Source organism: Hermetia illucens, chromosome 4, assembly GCF_905115235.1.
Source record: "Hermetia illucens chromosome 4, iHerIll2.2.curated.20191125, whole genome shotgun sequence".
NCBI classification, from domain to species: domain Eukaryota; kingdom Metazoa; phylum Arthropoda; class Insecta; order Diptera; family Stratiomyidae; genus Hermetia; species Hermetia illucens.
In genome coordinates, this window is record NC_051852.1 from 150,508,168 (window position 1) to 150,531,203 (window position 23,036).

General features: G+C 42.2%; 2 protein-coding genes across 3 annotated transcripts in view; one reads left to right on the top strand and one right to left on the bottom strand.

The window, feature by feature from the left end:
• LOC119655053 (slit homolog 1 protein) overlaps window positions 1-10,791 on the bottom strand; it is a 28,907-nt gene extending 18,116 nt beyond the window's left edge. Inside the window, exon 1 of one of the 2 annotated variants that reach the window (XM_038060739.1) lies at window positions 10,662-10,791. The gene's annotated coding sequence lies outside the window, so the exon portion shown is untranslated. Of the gene's footprint in view, window positions 1-10,612 lie in introns of both variants that reach the window. The other variant, XM_038060742.1, reaches the window with a different exon arrangement.
• A 10,057-nt stretch (window positions 10,792-20,848) lies between these two features.
• On the top strand, window positions 20,849-21,892 carry LOC119656089 (zinc metalloproteinase nas-15-like). Its single transcript, XM_038062392.1, has 3 exons — window positions 20,849-21,100; window positions 21,175-21,281; window positions 21,427-21,892. The coding sequence occupies exons 1-3, from the start codon at window positions 20,893-20,895 to the stop codon at window positions 21,832-21,834; spliced, it is 723 nt and encodes a 240-aa protein (XP_037918320.1). The 5' UTR covers window positions 20,849-20,892; the 3' UTR covers window positions 21,835-21,892.
• Window positions 21,893-23,036: the final 1,144 nt, after the last annotated feature.

The window sequence follows — 23,036 nt, forward strand, 5'->3', positions numbered from 1 at the left end:
ATAAGTTATTCCAGAAATTCATTGATAACGTTTGTACTTCATTAATAAAACAGAGATATTTCAATGAATGAATAACTCCTCTATTTTGGCAGTACTGTCTATCAGTTTTATGATTTTATAACTCCCATTTCCCCCTTTCTACTCCTCCTCGGACATCACCTTGTAGTGGTGAGGGGGTCGGAAGTACGGAAACTCTCAACTTGGGAGAAACTGGAAATCCGGTACCACAGCTCAACATCCCAAATCTACCCGCAAACGGAAGAGGAAGGCTCGGCAGGAGGGAACCTCAGCCACTAAGGAGGAGGGACTACGAATAGAATCCTGCTTGACAGGCCCTTCTCCTTCTTCTTCACCCTTACCGGCAGAAGCAGAGTAAAGGGAGGCTGGTGACGTGGGCACTACTGGTTTAACGCCGGCATGTCGAAATGGACCCAAGGGGCCTGGACACCGTGAACCTGGGAAGGCCTCAAGCCGGCGGCAGAACAAGGCACTGCGAAGGAAGATGAAGCACCTTGCGAATGAGGACGTTTACGTGTTTGTACCACTAGATACGGTAATGCCCAGAGAAATCGAAAGCAAGGAAGCGAAATTTTCGGCGGAAGGTGGGATAAGCTGATAACTCCGGTGAGACACACACTGGATGCACCAAAGTTTTCTGTCAGCGGCAATGCGCGTAAGAAGCATAAGACCAACACATATGTGGTGGGCAACGCTGTATTGTGCTGCGCACCAGGGCCTATATTCATGCGTTCCGCGTTCCATTCTGATCCTAACATTATTTAACCGCTCTGGAGTACATAATCTGAAAGATGCCAGGGGACCTAAACGGTACGCTATTGTATGAATCATCCCAGATAGTTGCTTATGCAGATGATGTAAACATCCTGGCACAATCAAAATAGAGAGCCCAAAGGAGTCCCTAATGAAGCTTGACAAAGTATCGAAGAAATTTTGCCTAAAAATAAACCAAAATCAGACAAAACCCTACACTAACCACAGATATCAACAGGATATAATGCTGCCAACAAAATATTTTCGCCAATGCTTTCGAAAATCGATTCCTCAGCAGAATTTTAGGCGCAACGAGGATGGATGGTGGATGGCAAATGAGCTGCAATAGTGAGTTGTACCTATTGTTCGATGAAGTAGGACCAGGTATCCATATGAAGATTCGAAAGCTCTAGTGGGCGGGCCATGTAGAACGTATGGATGACAGAAGAATTCCCAGGCGTCAATCAAGGGCTGGCGGAAGGAAAACCATTACCTGGAATATCTCGAAACAACCGAGGCCAAGGAGTGACATAAGATTGTAGCCCTATAGAAGAAGAAGATAGGACGCATTTCTTTCAACGACGTTAAATGGGGTAGGAGTGTCCGGACGGCTCAAGTGGTTCGAGCGCTGGGTTGTCGCAGCGGAAGATCGCGGTTCAAATCTCATTGGTGGCAGAGAGGTTTGTTGTCATGACTGGATGTAAAATGCCAATCGACTCAGCTGGGAATGAGTACCTGCGTGAAGTCAGGGTAATAATCTCGGGCGAGCGCAATGCTGACCATATTGCCTGCTACAGCGTACTACTGTAGTGTACCGTTACGGTCTTGATTGAAGTGCTCTAACACACTCCAAGAGCCTGATCCAATATGGATTGTTGGCCCAACGATTATAATTATTATCCAGTTTCTTTGCGTGATATCAATAAAAAGGATTTCCATCCATGGGGTTGAAGTGAGCGAAGCCTTTTGAGAGTTGAGCTGTCTAAAAAATTGAATGACAGTCAAGACTTTTTGGATAAAAATTTTAGGAGGCGATATCTTGTTTATTTTATCGGAATCCATGATTGCTTGGTTACATTGATGTATTGATGGCAGAGAAGATTTCTTTTCTACTTAGTGGAGTAATTTACATCCACGTGATACTCTGACATGCTATCACTTTCACCAAAAGTGGAGCTTTGAGTTCTGGCCATCGGCTTAAGTTCACTATTGTGAACACTGAGCTGCGCAGGGCGGAACATGGATTTTTGACACTGGATGGTAGAGTTCATGAATGCCATGAAGGACAAGTCTACAAAGGTGGAGAGTTTCAGCTTGGTATTCGAACTGGACCAAAAGAGTCTGCATATGCTCAAGGGAGTCACCATATGGCGCTCTACTTTTTTCTAGATAGATCTCTCTCATCATCTCCATTTTGAGAGCGAAGAATAATGGTGGCCTTCGCTTTCCCATAGTGGACATACGCGCGGAGGATAGTGAATACAGTGGCGGAAACCTCGTATGGGGGTTCGTATTGGTGAAGGAACTACAGAGAGAATCCTACCTGCTGGTAATTTCTCCTATACTATTTACGGAACAGGCGGAACAAAGGGAAGCCAGAGTCGTGAACGGAACTGAACTGATGCCAATTCGAGTCATCGAATCTATGAAAACAGGACACCGTAAACCAGTGAAGGCATTAAATGGAAAAAAGATGAATGCTCTGTGGGATCAAATGAAAAATTTCATGAGTGAGGACATGGGAACTGCTGTACCTCCAAGTCCGGTTGTTCTCAGAGAAATCAAATACGAGGGGATCGAGTGTGGTACGGTGTGGGGGAATCCCCGTCACACATGGGCCGTTGCATACGCTCAGATAGACTTGAGGCTACAAAAAGCGACGTGAGTCTGGACGGAAATGCGCTACATTTCAACGGAATAATCGTTATATTGTCAATACATTATTGGGCAAGTCAGGAACCGGAAGCTGGACACTTCAGGTATGACCGGTTTTGTGTATTTCTTATACAGAGACATTTGAGTGTGCATTTGCGCCATTAGTAGGTAGAACGTAGAATAAGCATAAATTATGTGAGAGTATCCACTTCCGGAGATATCGATTTTTATAGTCTTGAATTTGCAAAGAAATGACAACTTTGCCCCATTATAACTTTGTTAGTAACTGTGCGATTTGCACAAAACTTGGCAGGATAATGCTATAACCTAAATTACTGCAAAATTTCGTGATAATAGGATGAACTTAAGGGTGTTTTCCAGCCAACTACTCAAAATTATAGTAACATACTAACTTTATTTGAAAGGATATCGGCATGGAAGGTATTTCAAAGCCTAGGTACCATATAGTGGAAGCCCTCTAATTTTTTTCAGATTTTTCGATTGGGTAGTTTCTGAGAATGGGTCCGTTAAACCCCCGCAATCCCCACCTTGCCAACATATGTCAAAAGTCAGGCTTCGGAAAGTGCTAGCCGAGACCTTTCATTTGATACCCCACATTACTATATTTGGTGAAAAAAAATGTACACACCCGTTTTCCATATATGGGAACCCTTAAATTCAACGTAAAAGGATGTAACTCATTGTATGTGTGAGTGTTCGCAGTTACCACCTTTTTCCTTTTCACCAAATTTGGTGACAATCGCTATAATCGTCTCTGAGAAAAATGCGTGTGACGGACAGATAGACCGACAGACAGACGGACAAACAGACAGACAGTAAACCGATTTGAATGAGGTTTTGTTTTCCACCAAACGTTAAAAATCAGCATCTGAAAGCAGCTCAACTAGCACAACATTTACGAAAATTTCGGGTTCTAATATCAGCCGATGGATAGCAAGAAGGCATTGAACGCATGTCAGCTTCCTTTCACCAATCCAGTAAATGAAGTGGGGAAAAATGAAGGAAGGGAAAGGTGGCTGAAAATACGAACATCGATAAAGGTTGTCGAGGGAGAACTGTGATGAAAAATGGAAGCCGTTACTCTCCTTTAAAAGCGAGTTTCTTTATATCATCATAGTGAAATTTGAATTTTCATCCGCATCCTTGGAAAGTGGGGATAGGAAGGGTATGTACGAGCAAGAGGAGGATTTCTAACCAGGTTCAAAAATGGTGGGAGCTCCCTCCTTTAAAAAGTTATAGCGCTTCAAAAAGGGGCTATTCTGAGGAAAGGAGGTGATAAGCAGGGAATCGGGAGAGAATCAGGAGGTTCTTTCTCTTGAATGCCGCTGGAAAATGGGGCCAAACATATATTTTTAACAAGTTATCGGGCTTCAGGAGGGTATTGGTGTTGGCACTGGCATCTCTGAGGGTTTCTGTGATGCCATTAAAAAAGTTGAACGATATGTGAAATAATGAAAAACTTGTTTCTTTTTCGTTGGTATAGATATTTATTCTTGCAAATACCGATATTTCGGGAACCACTTGTTCCCTTCATCAGTGCTAATAAGTCTGCCGCAGACAAGTGGTTCCCGAGATATCGGTATTTGCAAGAATAAATATCTACACCAACGAAAAAGAAGCAAAAAGTTTTTAATTATTTCAGATAATTAATCGTTGGAAACACCACATAATTACACTCAGATTGAACGATATGATGCCCGGCTGATGAAGCTCACCGCTATAGCTCCTGATCCAAATATTTACTTCTTCATCGTGTACTCAATAACCTATGTGGTTAATGTATTGGTGTGTCGATCACGCTCAGATGGCTTTCTTGTGTGTTTTTTTTCCATCTTATGAGACTAACACCAGAGCTTATGCGCGGAATCTTTCTCACGTAATTACTGTCGCGGTCGAAAATGCGCAATGATTTTTCTGCCTATAAAATTTCGAAGAATGTACTGGGAGTTGAATCTTCTGTATATATGATAGTCTTCTTGATCTGTACATTATCAATTCCATCGGCAATAGAAAGCAGAGAATAAACAACATCAAAAGTGAAAATGGGTCTTGCTTCATCACAAGGCCAAGTAGTGGCCGCAAATCATATGGATTTACTATGCAAAGGAAAGATCATGCAGATATCCATCATAGGGGATGTATCGGCAAACAAACGGTGTTGGTACGCCGGTGCTTGGAGGATGCGAATCTACCTGTAATGTCATAGTTATGGGATTGCAGCGATTGTGGAAAAAGTGCGAGAGAGGGTTCTTCGATGGTGTGGTCACGTAATTCACGCTAATGAGAGCGTTTGTGAGCGGGACAATGGGTGAAAAAAAGATCCTGCATCTAAAGAGGAGGCATGACCTTAAAAGCAAATACCCATCTTGCGTTCATCACAGGGCCCAGCAGTGGTCGCAAATCACGTGGACGTACTATACAACACTATCTCGAAAAGGTCTTGCAAGTACGCATCATCATATCTCTTCCGGGATGGGTCGATAAAAATGTTCTTTCCATTTCTGGTAACGCAAAAGGAGAAGGGAAATCTACCTGTGGTGTCATGGTTAGCTCGAAACCTATATGACAATGGGACACAATTCGAACTCGGGGTGACGAGATTGAGAAAGCGTCGTACAACTAACTCGACACCGTCCCAGAAGTGGATAAAATCACTATTTGAAAAATGTTAGCTTTCTCTGGTTAACTCAGTACATGAGGTGGGGGTCGGAAAATTATGGAAGAGAAATGTGACTGAAAATACGAAAATCATATGACCATCGGTAAAGTTTGTATTTTCAAAGAAATTCTCTCTCTTGAATCCCGTTGAAACATGGGAGCCGACGTATCCTCTTAAAAAGTTATCGTGCTTCCAGAGGCGGGAGACCATTTTGTAATCATCCTGATAGGGGGCGGGGGGTTAGGAGGGTTTGTATACGGGAGATTCCCTTTAAAAAATTGCGGCAGTCGCGCCTCCTTAGAAAGTTACGGCACCACAAGAAGGAGTCATTTTCATGTTATTCTTACGTTTATTAGTAAGGTAAGGTCAGGGACCGGGAGAAGAGTTGAAAATAGTATAAAGGCATCAGTGTCGAAAAAGTGCTGAGAATTGGGTAAAAATGGTGGAAAAGTGAGAAAGATGCCAATGAAATTGGAAAATTAAAAGTTAGTATTAGTAAGAGTTTCATCGTTAGGTTTGCAAACACCCAACGAAACTGACGTCTTTGACGCTAGAGAGCTCCAAACAATAGCTACTTATTGCCTGTGTCTCACCATCAAGGTCATGAAGTCTAGTGAAATGGGTGAATGGGTGGGGCGAAAAATTGAATTTGCTTCCTCTTCTTTGGACTTTGTCCCGCCCGATAGCAGTGCTAGCTCACCTGCATCAGCTTCGTCACTCCTCTCGCTGGTTTTTTGTCGAGGGTGGAGTTAAGAGGCAATCGACTGATAATTCAACGCCATCGCTATTTCGGTCGGCGCTTGGGTTGTTCTCTGTCGTCTTGGATGTTCAGGTCAATCTTAGTTAGTGAGTTACCATCAGGGTTGATAACATGACTACTTATTTTACAACTCCTTGGGGCGGGGTGAGTGTCACACCATATCGATCTCTGATGACTTCAGTTCGCGCCTGATCATGTAAGCTATGCCATTGATGCGGTGTATCCTTAATAGTAAACTATACTAATAAGTATTGTTGGTGCAGAGCGTTTGTTTGATTATTCATACACACATCCGAGCATATATATTATTATCATCAGGTGAGAAGTCGTTTTAAATTTATTAGCAAAATGACGTCGGTGCATCTGATTGATTATGGAAAGTTATTCAAGGAGGCATAGCACTTTGAAGTCGGTGTGGTGGTTTTGTGGTTGCAAAATCTAAGCGTTATGATAATGTCTGAAACTGAAACTGATTGCATTCAACAGGGAGCATATGAGAATACATGAGGCTCAGTGGGTGTCCTAAACTATGTAAGAGTCAGTAGGCTCCGGGTGGCTATTCACCCTTGTGTGTTTGTTTTTAACAGGTGAAAAGCTGCAATTTCTGAATGGGTTTAGAAATTTTAGCATGAAGTTCTTCGCGGAGAGTCTCATAAGTTGACCATGCGGTGTGGGTTGGAATACTGTTGTTATTCTGCATTGATTTTTACTGTTCTCCACACAATTTAGAGTATCATCATCATCATCAACGGCGCAACAACCGGTATCCGGTCTAGGCCTGCCTTAATAAGGAACTCCAGACATCCCGGTTTTGCGCCGAGGTCCACCAGTTCGATATCCCTAAAGGCTGTCTGGCGTCCTGGCCTACCCCATCGCTCCATCTTAGGCAGGCCTCATTTTCTTTTTCTACCATAGATATTGCCCTTATAGACTTTCCGGGCTGGATCATAATCATCCATACGGATTAAGTGACCCGCCCACCGTATTCTATTGAGCTGGATTTTATCCACAACCGGACGGTCATGGTATCGCTCATAGATTTCGTCGTTATGTAGGCTACGGAATCGTACATCCTCATGTAGGGGACCAAAAATTCTTCGGAAGATTCTTTTCTCGAACGCGGTCAAGAGTTCGCAATTCTTCTTGGTAAGAACCCAAGTCTCCGAGTAATACCTGAAGACTGGCAAGATCATTGTCTTGTGCAGTAAGAGCATTGACCCTATGGTGAGACGTTTCGAGCGGAATAGTTTTTGTAAGCTGAAATAGGTTCTGTTTGCTGACAACAACCGTGCGTGAATTTCATCATCGTAGCTGTTATCGGTTGTGATTTTCGACCCTAGATAAGAGAAATTATCAACGGTCTCAAAGTTGTATTCTCCTATCTTTATTGTTTGACCAGTGCGGTTTGATGTTGGCTGGTTCATTTTCGGTGTTGACATTGCCACCATATATTTTGTCTTGCCTTCATTGATGTGCAGTCCAAGATCTCGCGCCAATATCCACCTGCTCCATCTGGATGAAGGCACATTGTACGTCTCGTGTCGTTCTTCCCATGATGTCGATATCGTCAGCATAGGGTAGTAGTTGGGTGGACTTGAAGAGGATCGTACCTATTGCATTTACCTCAGCATCACGGATCAATTTCTCGAGGGACAGGTTAAAGAGGACGCACGATAGAGCATCCCATTGTCGTAGACTGTTGTTGATGTCGAATGGTCTTGAAAGTGATCCTGCTGTTTTTATCTGCCCTCGCACATTCGTCGGGGTCAGCCTAGTCAGTCTTATCAATTTCGTCGTGGTACCGAATTTTTTCATGGCCGTGTACTAGTCCAGAGCTTTAATTTCATACCCCATATGACTATATTTGGTGCAAAATGTTTACACCCACCTTTTGCATGCATGCCCCCTCCTTCTATATGCGTCCTTGCCTTTCCACCAAATTTGGTGTCAATCGTTATAACTGTCGTGACGGACAGGCAGACATTATTAATTTATAATAGATTACTCCTAGTCGTCGAGAGCCAAGGGGGGCCTTCAGATAGGCAGTATGGGTTTCGTAAAGCCAGATCAGTCATTGATGTCATCAAAATGGTTACTGGCTTAGCTGAAAATTAAATTCACGGAAGGGGTTGTAACAGCAAATATTTTGTGGTGGTGACCCAGAATGTGAGGATTACATTCAATTGGAACCTTATACGAAAGGCTTTGCCGACGATTGGTGTTCCCACTTACCTCGCGGCTATTGTCGATAGTTACTTGCAAGAACGGATGCTCTGGTATAATACTGACGATGGACCCAAGGAGTACATTATCTTCGCGGGTATCAGACAGGGCTCTGTACTGAGCCCACTGCTGTGGAACATTATGTATAATGATTACTTAACCTTCCGGTTCTGGAGGAGGCAACGGTGGTGGGTTATGCCGACAATATAGCACTGGTAGTCGTTGCAAACAAACTCGAGAATGCTGAGTTGTACTCGAGTGAAATAATCAGTGTTGTTAAGGCTTGGTTAGAGTGTGCTGGACTGGCATTTGCGGAGGAAAAGATGGAAGTGGCCCTCATCACTAAGCGCTGCAAGAGAAATTATGCTTGCATTAGAATGCGGAATCGTATCATCACTTCCAAGCCGACTATTAAATACTTGGGGTGATAATAGACGGAAAACTCAATTTTAAGTGTTCATGTGAAAAACATCTACCACGAGTATGGCCCTGGCAAGAATGATGTGGAACGTAGGAGGACCGCGGCATATATGCAGACTGCTCAAAACCAGGGTGGTTAGTTCTATTTTGTTGTGTGCATTCGCAGTTACGGGAAAATCGCTGCAGGTTCTATGTAGTGCACATAAACTGAGTACGGTCTACAGAAGAACAGCTTTAAGGGTGTGTTCTGCCTTCAAGACCGTCTCAGATGATGCAGCGTTCGTCATCTCGGGAATGATGTCGATTGACAGCCTGGTAACCGAGATGATGAACATTTATAACACCAGGTCCATCTTTCCTTATTGTAGGTGAAAAAAGCCAAGAAGGAGATATCCATAAGCAGATGGTAACAGCGATAGGACCAGTCAGAAAAGGGTCGTTGAATATATACGTTGATCCCTTCCATCGGGGGGTGGCTGGACAGGTTTAAGTGGGTAAAAATCTCACATTCTGGCGTGCCCAGGCCAGAGTCTTTTGAAGATTTCCACCTTCTTACAAAAAAGCAGACAGCTAGATAGACAGACAGTAAACCTATTTAGATAAAAGAGCGAGGTGAAGAGCTGAAAGAAGTATATATGCCGGGGGGGAGGGGGGGGCGTGTCGAAAGAGTGGGACAATGGACAAAAAAGGTGGAAAGGTGGCAGTAACATTGGGAAACCAATTATTAGTATCGTTAAGAATTCCGACGCTTATGCATACAACGAAACTGACGTTTTTATTGCTGGGAGGTTCCATGCTATGTTGTCTGTGTCTCATCATCGAGGTCATGTCCAGTTGAATCTTAAAAAAAAAGTTGCCGCAAGCGCACGGAGTGAATTGAATCGAAGACCACAGTAAATATGGGCGGGTCAAGCAGTTTAAAAACGCGGCTCTTTTTTAGACTTTGACCCCTCTGATAGCGGTGCTGGCTCGCCTAAATTAGGTTCGTCACTTGTCTTGTTCGTATCTTGTCATGGGTGGAGTTGAGAGGCAAATTATTGTTCAGCGCAACTTTCCCCATGTCTTCATTTCTGAAACTGATTTTATCTAAAAGTGAACACTTTAGAATGTAAGAGGGTCAGTGGTGAGTGAATAACCCTTTTTGTGTGGTTTTGCATAAATTCTGGACAGGTGCAGACCTACGATTTGGGACTAGTTACGGGGAGCCTCTCAACTCGACCATGTAAGGGGAGGGGGGGGGGGTAGCTTTTGTTATTTTGTATTTATTCTCACTATTAGATACAAAATTTAAAGTATCTTAGAGACAATCCCACCATCAATATTCACATAGTATTCCTACTAATGATTGTCATATTTTTAGAAATTGTTCATCAGACTTGTAGTATGTGGATGTACATATGTACCGTATATGACCGTTTCCGTTTAAGTCCTGTTGAGTCATACTTTTTTGATAGCAGAACACTCAAAACAATTTATCGATAATTTTTCAGATATGATAAAGCTTTTCACTGATATCACAAACAAATAAGAACCTTATTACGGAAAACATTCAGCGATTCGACGGCTTTATTACAAATACATAGAAATACACAGAGTAGGGGGGAGGCCGATTTTTTCTTCAATTAATTTCGCTGAACGCCATATTAATGAAGATCAGTTTTAACTGGTTTACAGTCGATAATTTCGTAAACTACCATATCAAATCCACCAAAATTCGAACCTATCACAGAGCATTCATCTTTCTGACTCATGATTCTAGACTCACGATTTATTATTGAATTCACATCTATATATATATATACGTATAAGCATCACAACAGTTGAGCAGATTAAGGACTATCTAATGATTTACACTGGAATTTGCACTACTTTCTATAACTTACGTTGAAGAACGGATTCAAAATTTTCGAAAACAATGAAAATGGACCTCACCTTTTAAAAGATACTTAAAAGCGAACTTAGGCGTACACAAGTTGCTAAACGTCTTGCTATCTTTAACGAAACTGAAATTGTTATCTTTAATTGTACGCAGTTTATGTACATTGGACTATTATCTGTTATCTTAGAGTCGGTTATCAAAGAGGAACGATCAGATTAGATTGGCAAACCTTGTTGTGGATTGCCTGATGCAAATAATGACTTTTGGAACGTTACCAAAAATTGGCAGAAGGGTTGAGAAAGTATTTTTTCTGCAAGCTCTATTAAATCTGAATGCTTAGATTATAAATATTAGCTTTTTCATAATTTATATTTTCTGTACAATAAAGAGTACTTATGCGGATTTACCTGGGAAAGCTCTTTTGCAATCTCGACATTTAATATAGAAACGAATCAAGCAACTATTTTCAGATTGGTATAACAAAAAAGTTAATTTTTTGTTAATACGAAAGTACAAAATTAACAATAAATGAAAATTTTAAAAGTGAAATTTCTGTTCATACCTATTCGTTTCAAATTATGGTTTACTTATTTTTTATTTCTCATTTTAAAGGGGGTTCCTCGTAGTTCCTTCCTTATAATAGCAAAATATCTTTCAAAATTCATGTTTTAATGTTCTATTGGAAATCTGTTGTGAATCTATTGAAATGTTTATTCAATAAATGCACTTCCTTGGCATGTGAAAGAAATAAAATAGAATGAATTTTCTAAGTCTAGAAAATGTGCTAATGTAGACTTCAAAGAAAATTGACGTATTGTCAGAAAAGTCTTTATTTAAATAAGTGAATGTAAAGACCACTTTGGCGCCTTCAAATCATAATCTTCAGTGATGCATAAATGGGAGTTTCTTAAATAGATGAATGCATAAAATGAATACAATGAATAAGTGTCATTTATCTTTTCCAAAGGGGGTAATGTTAGGATCTTGGTGTGTCAAGAGCTGTACATGTGAAAGCAAGCAGGTGGATTAGATTAGGTATAGGCTATAGAAATGAGTATGAAACCAAACCTGTTACTACTTATTGAAACTAGAATATCAGATTTATGCTTTTGCTGGAGGGTGTCTTGTCCTGCAGACTAGCAGTTTAAATTTACATCTGAAGATAAACCAGGAGACACCAAGAAAATCGCTCACGAGAGTTTGGAAATATCTTTGACACACTGGCCCGAAACGACCTCAAGAAAGTATTACTTAGTATTGGTTGTTAAGATTTTGTTGAAAACAAAACGGTCAAGGGTGACGGTAAGAGGGTAGTTTGGGTCCCTGGGCGAAACGTGCTTTGGAACCCATGATGGAGCATAAAACCTGGGAAAAGCCTGCCGAGCCAACACCAACAGTTCTACTAGCAAACCTTATCTCGACCTCCACGTGTTGATCGCTAGGAGTTCTTTATTAACGAAAAACTGCGGACGGAGAAAGATGAAGGCGAGTCTTGCACGTCTCAAAACGAGACAAATTGTACTAATTGGTCCTCCAGGTTGGCTAGGGCTGACAACTCTATACGGAAAGCTGATGTTACGAAGCCATAGGAGGAGCTCGGACAGGATGGACTCAGACAGGATTTAAAACGACGAACCCGGGAACGACAACGGAACAACGATTTGCGCATTTTCTCATGAAACGTGCGCTCTCTGTACAGACCGAATGCTGGTGAACAGATAGCCAATACCCTTTCCTCATACAAGGCTGATATGACAGCATTGCAAGAGATGCGCTGGACAGGGACTGGTTTCCTGGAGAAGAGCCACTACACCATATATTATAGCGGCCATCCAGTAGGTTTCTTAGTCAGCCGAAAAATAAAACCTGCTGTTATCGGCTTTGAAAATATAAGCAAACGGCAATGCACCCTGCGCTTGCGAGGTAAATTTAGAAATATAAGCATCATAAACGTTCACGCCCCTACAGAGGAGACTACAGAGTCGGAGAAGGATATCTTCTACGAGGCAGTTGAGGGGACCCTCGAAGTCTGCCCCAAGTATGATATCAAAATCATACTTGCAGATTTCAACAGACGGGACGGAGCTTGTATTTAGGTTATGCGTCGACTTCCATTGCTTACATGGGGATATCTGGTAACGGACTGCGGATTAACAATAGCGCACGAAATGGTAGTTGGAAATACCTTGTTTGCGCGGAAAGCGGGCCACAAGGATACGTGGGCCTCTCCAGACGGGACAACTTTCAACCAAATTGATTACTGCTGATCGAATGCCGCCGCCTCTCAGCCTTGATGAATGTCAGAATATATAGGGATGCCAATATAGACTCAGATCACTATCTCGTTGGCACAGTGCTCCAGGCTCGAATAGCAACACTTATAGTCCTCTCTGACGGTCAGGTGATTGTAAATACTGAAGGCATTCACAACACAACCCCCGTAAGGGAGAAATGGGTAATAAGGAAGTCCAGGCATCCTAGTTTTGCGCCGATGTTCACTAAATTGCTATCCCTAAAGGTGCCTGGCATCCTCGCCTACGCTGTCGATCCATCCCAGGCAGGGTCTGCCACGCTTTATTTTTCTGCCATACATACTGCCCTTGTAGACTTTCCGAGTTGGATCATCCTCATCCACGGATCAAGTGATCCGCCCACCGTAAGCTATTGAGCCGGATTTTATTCACAACCGAATGGTAGTGGTATCAATCACAAATTTTGGCGTTATACAGGGTGCGGCAGCATAACTTCCTTTTTTCAAAACTCAATAAAAACTATTGTATGCATCGGAAAATATTTATTTATTTTTTATAATGTAGGTACATGTCTAAAGTTTTTATTTACATTGTTTTGAAGATCAAATCTGTTAGGTAACGTCCCCTATTCGCCATACATTGCGTAAACCGATTTCTGGCGTTTGTCATGACTCTTGTTAGCATAGCAGGTGTTATGTTGGCAATTTCTTCTTGGATGTTGGTCTTCAAATCTTGTAGGGTTCTTGGACGGTTCACATAAACACGGGATTTCAAAAAACCCCAGAGAAAAAATCACAAGGGGACAGATCGGGAGAGCGTGCCGGCCATTCCAAATCGCCTCTAATTGAGATAAGCGCTCTGGAAAGTGTTCCCTCAAAACAGCCATCGATGCTCTTGAAGTGTGTGCTGTTGCACCGGCTTGTTGGAACCAAGTGTCCCCCAAACCCAAATTTTCTAGCCGTGGAAAAAAAAATTCTGTAGCATGTTTACATACCGGTCCGAATTCACTGTCACTGTAACCTCATTTTCCTCAAAAAACCAGGGACCAATAATTCCAGCTGAGGAAATTGCACACCACGCTGTAACTTTGGGTGAATGCAAAGGCTTTTGATGCAATTCTCCAGGGTTGGTGTCAGCCCAGTAGTGCATGTTTTGTTTGTTAACCGACCCACACAAATGAAAATGGGCTTCATCGCTAAAAAAAATAATAGCACCCTCGGGAACGACATCAAGAAGAAGCTCACACGCGTTCATCCGAGAATTGAAGTCACGTTCTGAAAGTTCCTGCACTATCGCCATCTTATAGGGATGAAAATGAAGATCATCACGAAGAATTCTTCTCACAGAACGATCGGATAGTCCAAGGGCAGATGCGTTTTTGCGCGCAGAACGCCGTGGCGATCGCAACATTGACGATCTCACTGCTTCAATGTTCTCCGATGATCTAACGGGCCGAGGGACTCGAGTTCTTTCTTTTGTCGCACTTGCAGTTTGTCTGAATGTAGTGACCCATGTAACAATTGATTTGCAGTCTGGGACGGGAGCCAACGGGGCTAAATTAAAGCGATTCCGAAATGCACGCTGTGTTGCAATAACCGAACATCCGCTTGAAAAGTAAACCTCAACGGCAAAGGCACGCTCCTCACTATTCCAACGCATGATGGCGACTGAACCATGTCGGGACAAAACTTTACAGTATCCCCTCTTGAACGAGACCACTAGCGCTCCGCTATGACATCAACTAACTGAGTGGCGCGCATTTTAAAAAAGGAAGTTATGCTGCCGCACCCTATACAAACCTCTTTGGCGCCTTCAAGTCATAATCTTCAGTGATGCATGAATGGGAGTTTCTTAAATAGATGAATGCATAAAATGATTACAATGAATAAGTGTCATTCATTTTTTCCAAAGGGGGTGATGCAGGGATGTTGGTGTGTAAAGAATTGTGCGCGCAAAAGAATGTAGGTGGATTAGATTTGGTTTAGGCTATAGAAATGAGTGCGAAACCAAAACTGTTATTACTCGTTGAATACTGGAATATCAGATTTAAGTTATTACTAGATCTTCGGTGCGCTTTCTCACAATGGAGCTGCGCGCGGAGGATAGTGCATACAGGGGCGGAAACCCTGTATGAAGGGTCGCACTGGTGAAGGGACCACAGAGTGAATTCTATCTGTTAGTAACTTCTCCTAAACCTTCCAAGGAACAGGCGAAAGAAAGAGAAGCCAGAGACGTGAACGGAATTGACTTGATGTCAATTCGAGTGATCGAATCTATGCAAACCGGACCCCGCAGGACTTCCCCTACATTTTTCTGGTGCAAGAGCCGTGGGTTCGATTTAACAGAATCTGTGGCATTGGATCAGTAAAGGGGGCTAGAATCTTCCACGATGAAAGACCAAGAGGTTGCGTCCTGATGCCAAGACGGTTAGAGGCAACCATGCTGAGACAGTTCTGCTCCCAGGACTTTGTTACAGTCTTCGTACAATATCAGATAAATGGCGAGAGAAAAAACATTATAGTTGCCTCCGCTTATTTACCCTTTCATTTTTTGTATCCTCCACCGACGAAAGAGAAGAAGTGAAGTAATTGACCTAACAATCTGTACCTCAAAAGTGTTACAGTTGATTACACACTGGCGAGTGCCAGACGAGGTCTCACTGTCAGATCACCGATATCTATAATCCAATGTGACTATTGCGGGCGAACAGTCTGCAGTACAAAGACGGAACCCTAGGAAAAGGATTTGGACAAAGTTAAATGAACTTCTTGGCAATAAATTACAATTCCCTAGGCCACTAAGGACTCCTTTGGCGCTAGAAGATGAATTGAAAACTCTGAACTGCACACTTTTAGAGGGCTATAAAGAAGCTTAACCTATTTCCCGAGGCCAAAGCGGTAAAACGGTCCCTTGGTGGAACCGGGAACTGCAAAAACTCAGGAAATCAACCAGGCGATTTCTGAGCCGTGGTTGCAAAAGTAATAAGATCGAAGACTGGTTAAATTCCAGGAACGCACAGCGTGAATATAAGAGGCTCGTGAGGTGTCCCAAACGAGACTCCTTTAGAGCGTACTGTGAGGAATTGGAAGGCTAAAGGGATGAGTCAGCCAAGTTGGACTTTCTCAGAAAACCTGACGGTGCTTTCACGAGCTCTAGACTGGATTCAGTACACACCCTCCTGGAAGAACACCACCCTGGAGAACGGGTCAGAGAAGTGGCAGTGGGAGAGTTGATGGTTCTTGCAACAACCCCTTCAACACGCAAGTGCTGCAAGGCGAACTGGAACACCCATGAAAAGGCGAGAGCTACTGTCCTTTGAGCATTTCAAAGCACCTGGAATGGATGGCATCTATCCGGCAATGCTAAAGGAGGGTATGGAGCATTTAGAGCAACCTCTAAGAAATATTTTTCGAGAATGTCTTGCTCTGGGCTACGTGCCTTCATCTTGGCAAAAGGTAAAGGTAATCTTCGTACCGAAACTTGGGAAAGATGACTATTTTTATACAATCCAAAGAACTTCAGACAGATCAGCTTGACTTCATTCTTGCTGAATGGTTTGGAGAGACTGGTGGAGCGTCACATTTGTGGAAACGCACTTCGGTCGCAACCACTTAATGAAAACGAACATGCTTACCAGCGTGGAAAGTCCTGTCAGTCTGCTCTTCATTCATTCACAAAGGTAGAGGATGCAACTTTGAATGGTGAGTACGCGATGGGGATGTTCGTGGACATTGAAGGGGCTTTTGACTGTGCCCGTTTTCAAAAACTTTGTTTTCAAAAACTTTGTGAGCGTGGTGTTGATGATGCTTTAATAATTATCTGAGTGCAAAAGCAACGATCCGCTGCCCCCAAGGAAGTGGGCTTTCGCCACTTTTGTAGAGTATGCTGATCGACTCACTACTATGCAAACTGAAAAATTTGCTAATACACGCTCAAGCTTATCCTGATCACGTGGTTGTGCTTGCTGTTGATCGGGATCTTGGAACGGTGTGTAGGAATATACAACATGCCGTTAATTTGATAGACAGTTGGTGCCTCAGACATGGTCTTTCAGTAAATCCAAATAAAATCACAATGGTATTATTTACAAAAAGGAGAAACTGGATGGACTTTGCCTTCCTAAGTTGAGGGGTACTACCCTTCAATTCTCTGAAGAAACTTCTTTGGAAATAACATGTATAGGCAAAGATGAAACGAGCTTTCACAGCTTATGGGCTGTGCAGACGGACCTTTGGTGGTAATGTGGATATACGTTGCTATCATTAGGCCGATATTGTATATGAATCCGTAGTGTGTTGGGTTAAGATGAGACAAAAAGATCTTCACCGTAAACTAGTCGCCCTGCAATGAACTGTATGTCTGGATATCACTGGTGCCATGAGTACGACATCCGGCGCAGCTCTAAATGCATTACTCAATTTGCAGCCCCTAGATATATTTATTCAAAGCACTGCAATGAGGCCAGCTCATAGACTAATTTGATTAGATCTATGGGGAAACAATGGACGCGGGGGGCACAGAGCATTGGAGGAGTTATTTGGAGGACTGAATCCAGTTCTTACAATGCCTTGCGATTCTCGTGTCCCCATACATCTGTTTGGTAGAAGATATGAAGTTACCCTGAAGAGTAGAGAGAACTGGGAGGTCCCAGATGGCTCAAAAACAGAACAGGGTTCTGGAGCCGGAGTCTACCTCTTGAATAATAATGAGAAGTGGGCTTTTCCTTTGGGACAATAGGCAAAGGTTTTTCAAGCCGAAGTTTATGCGGTCCTAAGGGCGGCAAACTGGGAGATTGACGAGCGGTTGAAAGGCAGGCGCATCGCAATCTGCAGTGATAGCCAAGCTGCATTGAAGGCCTTGAGTAGTCCTTTGATTACCTCGAAAATCGTTCAAGAATGCAGAAACCGTTTGAACTCTATCTCTAGATTCAATACATTGGAACTACACTGGGTACCTGGTCACTGTGACGTTGAGGGAAATTAAATCTCAGATGCTTTAGGGAAAGAGGGGTCAACCTCCCCAATGCCGGGACCGGAACCAGCAATTGAACAAGCTTCCCGCAATGACAGGTGGCAGAGTCTAAATGCTGCTCGACACACCAAACTTTCCCTGCCAGAACCGAAGATGCGTACCGCAAAGTTTACCCTGTCGAAAAGCAGGAGGACTTGCAGGTGTATTGTGGGCATTCTAACAGGCCACAATTCACTAGCTAGACATATGTTCAGAGTAGGAATTACTGAAGATGATACCTGCCCCTCCTGTAATGAGAAAGCGGAATCCACGGAACATTTCCTATGTGAATGCCCCGACTATGGACGCATCAGACATCAGATCTTTGGTGCCGATGTTCTCCAGTTGCGACGGGTAGCATCACATCCACTAACGGAAATCCTCCGATACGTTAACGAATCCGGAATATTTCGTTAGACAGGGGTGGCGAGTACAATGGGCCAATACGGCCTGAGTGCTCAGAAGCTGTAGCTTCTCCCCAACCATACGCGTGTGCGTGTGCTTCCACACTTCTATTCTTTTCCTCACGAAACCACCGCAGAATGTTATGTGGCTCTGCCTACCTTTCCTTTTGCCCAGAGGTTGCACCCTTAATTCGTATCCACTATATAATCAATTGTCCTTGAGACAAGTAAGCATTTCTCCAATTAGGCTTTCCGTTGCTATCATTTTTCCTAATAATTGCTTTGGGAATTTAGGGTAACAGAAAACGACATGCTCCGGATCCTCCGAGATACTGTCACGACTGGGGCAACTAGGTGAACTTGCGCATTTCGAGTCTATATAGATATTAGCGGTATCCATCATGATCCATGAAAAATTGCGTGAGATTTGGATGTGCTTTTTCTGCGTCCAAGCCTTGTTGTTAGGAATCCGCCAGTTGGTAAATTCAACCGTGTTTATTATGGACGCGTGTCATCTTATTGTCCAAAATGTCGATCAGCATTATTCCAGCTAAGATGTGTTGTTTAATGCGGTCCTGAGACTGTAGCACATTTTCAAGGTGGTATTCCAATAAACTGTACTCATCTTTTGATTATTGCATGTAGAATTGGCATTACGTTGCGCGGTATTGAGCTTATCACTCAAGCTATAAGCATCCAGCAGGGGTGCCACGAGCCTCGAACAGTTGACATTCTTCTTTCAAGGGACATTCTGATATTGGATATTGAAGGCCCTAATGCAAACATATTGCAAATGCCATCTCCTAGTTTTGAAGTATATGGAGTGGCAGTAAAGCTGTTGGTGTTGATCCAGCAGCCGTTCCTCATATGTTATGCCCCATTTTGAGTACCAATTCACGTTTACGATCTGGAACATATACTACCTTTTGATCGCCCTAGGTATCGATAGCTGGGATAATTATAAGGTGAAAATGGTAACAAGTAGGTCAAATCTCAAAGAAGGGCGCAAACTATATCGCTATACACCATCTCCTAGCTAGAACTACATGGGGCAGAGCAGTAGAGCAGGATCGCAAACTTCTCAAAAAGGCTTGCAGAAGGCTCCAATTCCAATTTCAGCAAACTCAAAACGATGGTGCGAATGTGTAGTCACCGCGCTATGATACATTGGGATTTTGTGCAATTTGAAGTTTAGACACCATAGTCTTGAAAGATCAACCTCATTATGCTTTGTACCTATTTCCCCTCCATATTTATTTAGTCATTCTCCGAAACAAAACATGACAATAGAGGTATCCCCCACTTTTTTTTGGTAATTGTCACCAGTAAAACCTTATCTATCATAATTAAAAATTACCAAGCTTAAATAAAGTGGTGATATATGACCATTAGTATCTTAAAAATTTGGAAAAGTCCAAAGATAATTAGAGCCGTAGCCAGCTGAATTTAACCAAATCTAAATAGATTTATTCTAGCGAAAGGTTGATAAATAAACAATAGGTTTACTATTTATACTTGACAGCGATTTTCAGATGCAATTAAAATCTGAAAGAGCGTCTAATATTTATCTTGAAATCTGTTACATTTGATATGCACAGATTAATATTTGAAGGTTTTGTTGGAAAAAAGTGTTATTCAAATTGGCTCACTATCTGTCTGCCTGACTGTCTGCCCGTTCGTCTGTCTATTCGTCACTCCATAACCATAAAATTTGGAACAAATTTTGGGAAATTAAACCCCCATGCATGCATTATTTTATGTAGAGTTTATTCAATGAGGGAGGGTAAAAATTCCTTGCGGCGGAAGTAGTCAGCCTGGGTATCAAATGAATGTAGATTTTCATTGATACTTTTCCACGTAGGTATTAGTTCTAGCATTATTTGTAAAGGATAGGAGTGGTAGTAATTGTCCATTCTGCCCTTTGAAATACCTTCTAATCCGACATCTACATTTACTAGAAACTCCTTATGTTCATTCTAGAAGCATGAAATTTTGCAGTAAGCACAATTCTAGGAGGTTTGGTGCAAATCTTACAGTTATTAATAGATTTATAAAAGACTAAAGGGCTCTCTTTCACTTGAATTTTTTGCCCGCTAAAATATCATACTTAATAAGTTAGTATTATGCTAAAATGAATAGCTTGAAATACTGCTAGCATATACACTACAAATGTAAAAAATGAGATATATACAAAACCTTTCATATCTGAAGCATCTAGCTTCCGGTTTTTGGCTCATTTTCTTTGCAGGGAGACTTATTTTTTTTTGTGCTGTTTAGGGGCTTTTCATAATATTATGCTTGCTAATCCTTGGAACATAATAACAGCGTTCTTGTGTTCCTCAATAGGCTCACTTTTCTTAAAGATACCAACATATTTTCCTAATGTTTATGTACATTTTTCCTGAAATCAAACACCGAAAATCCCATAATAAATTCATCAGATGACAGAAGTATTTAATCAATTTGGGAAAATCGGCGCACGATACCAATTTTTTCCTCATTAATGTAATATTTACGTCATAATTGCAAACAATTTGTATGGCTACTGAGAGTATTTAAACTCCCTTGTTTGGGAGGATGAACCATCAGTTGTTGAATTCACTTCTAACGGCTTCAGGATGTTCAAGCTTTGTATTTTTGCATTATTGGTTTTGGCTGTCACAGCCAATCCCGTTCAAAGGACTCCAACCATGGCTGAGAGGAGACTTGAAGAGGCTGGGTTCTTTGAAGGTGATATGCGTTTCCCTCCTGGAAGGAATGCTTTGGTTAACACTGCCACACGTTGGACCTCAAAAACTGTCTATTACCAAATTGACGGTGCTTTCTGTGAGTAATATTTGAAGACCATTATCTGTGGATTGAGTAAGTGACTGAAATTATAATTTTTTGATCTACCGCAGCCGCTGCTGAAAAGAATACCATCATTGGTGCTCTCAACGCTATCCAATCTGCCACCTGTGTGAAATTCGTTGCTAGGTCCAACCAAGCTAACTATGTTTACGTTACCGTAAGTGGAATATTGTATTCTTGGATAACTTAATTGATGACTGACCTCAAGGTCTCCTTGTATTTCCCGAAAAGACCTTATGGCTTTTCAGTCCACCATGCTTGATTAACTTTTACTATAAATATGACTTACCTCTGTTTTACAGCGTGAAAATTCTGGATGTTGGTCTTATGTTGGCATGTTGAAGGGACGTCAACAACTGAACTTGCAAGGAAACGGTTGTGTTTACCATGGAACTGCTATCCACGAATTCTTGCATGCTCTTGGTGTTCATCATCAACAAAGTGCTTCAGACCGTGACAACTATGTTACCATCCAATATGCTAATATCCAATCTGGAACTGAAGGAAACTTCGACAAATACTCCAGCAGTTACGTCACCGACTTCGGTATTGGTTACGATTATGGAAGTATCATGCACTACGATGCCTACGCCTTCAGCAAGAACGGTCAAAAGACCATTGTGACCAAGGACTCCAGTGCCACAATTGGACAACGTAATGGATTGAGCTCCAAGGATATTGCTAAGATCAAGGCTATGTACAGCTGTTAAAGCAATTGGTTGTGATCATGATTATTTGATGAATAAAGGCTGACACAGTCGTGCAAAAGAGGGCCTTTTACTAATATTTGCTATACAGGGTAACAAGCGTTGTATCTTTTTCTTGTGAAAACAATCTTTGCAGCAAACCGTGGCAGTAAGAGGTTAGAAGGTTACAAGCCAGAATACCTGGAACTTGGTGCCTTGGGTATAAAGATTTTGTGGTCATCTTATGTGCGGCACTTTCTAAGTATGCTTTTCAATTCACACATCCAAAATAATCCTTTATACATTGCCAAACCCCAGGGTGTACATATTAAAGATATACTTGGTTAGTTTAGTTTAGCGGGGTCGCAACCCCAAGCACTCAACCTTTTGCTAGGCAGATTGCAGTATCACCAGAGATCGTCCATTTATTGGGATCTGCAGCAGGATTTTTCGAATTGAAGAATATTCTCCTGGCCCAGAAAGTGGGCAGAATCTTCGTTGAAGAAAACCTTATCAAAGTATGTTCGTCTCAGGTTTGAGGAGGCCAGGCAGCTGTAAATGAATTGCAGAGCCATCGTATCGTTCTCCTTACATTGGCCTCACCACTGTGGATCCAAACCCTTCGCGAGCCCGTCCATCAGCTCCCTAAATACCAGCGGCATTCGAGTCTGGTACCCACATTAAGAATGTTCAATCTGCTAAGTTTCAGCAGGTCCAGATGGCAACTCCATACCAACTGACTTGACATGTCGAATGATTTGAATAGTGCCATCCCTCAATTTTTATGGCAAACGTTCTTCTGGTACTAATGAAATGGTATTATGTCTCCGGTTGGAATATAGTCGTCATTTTTTCAAGAGATCCCCTGTCCCTGATCCGTCTTCCATGACTGATCCGACGGAGTATGTATTTGCAAAGATGGATGTGGAAACCATATGACCGCCTGGTATCAGAGCCAGGGCAGAGCGCCACATATTTGCCAGATGAGCATGACCGTATAACAAGGGGCAGCTTCCTCCGAACTACAATAGTTTGGAGGAAGTTACCATGTATTTACATTTAAGACCAAAAATTGTAGTTTAGAGGAAGCTAACTCTTGTCCATTAACTTGACTTGGTTTTGTCTGTGATCTTCTTCTCCCCTTCAGATTTAGGACAATATGAAGACTTGTTCAAGTTATTAGTGTACGTTGAGAATGTCTGCGTTGCGTGTGTTATAAGATGCAG

Coding starts and splice junctions, on each gene's coding strand:
- LOC119656089 (XM_038062392.1), top strand. CDS start 20,893: ATGTTCAAGCTTTGTATTTTTGCATTATTGGTTTTGGCTGTCACAGCC. Junction 21,101..21,174: donor CCAAATTGACGGTGCTTTCT/GTGAGTAATATT, acceptor GATCTACCGCAG/CCGCTGCTGAAAAGAATACC. Junction 21,282..21,426: donor CTAACTATGTTTACGTTACC/GTAAGTGGAATA, acceptor TCTGTTTTACAG/CGTGAAAATTCTGGATGTTG.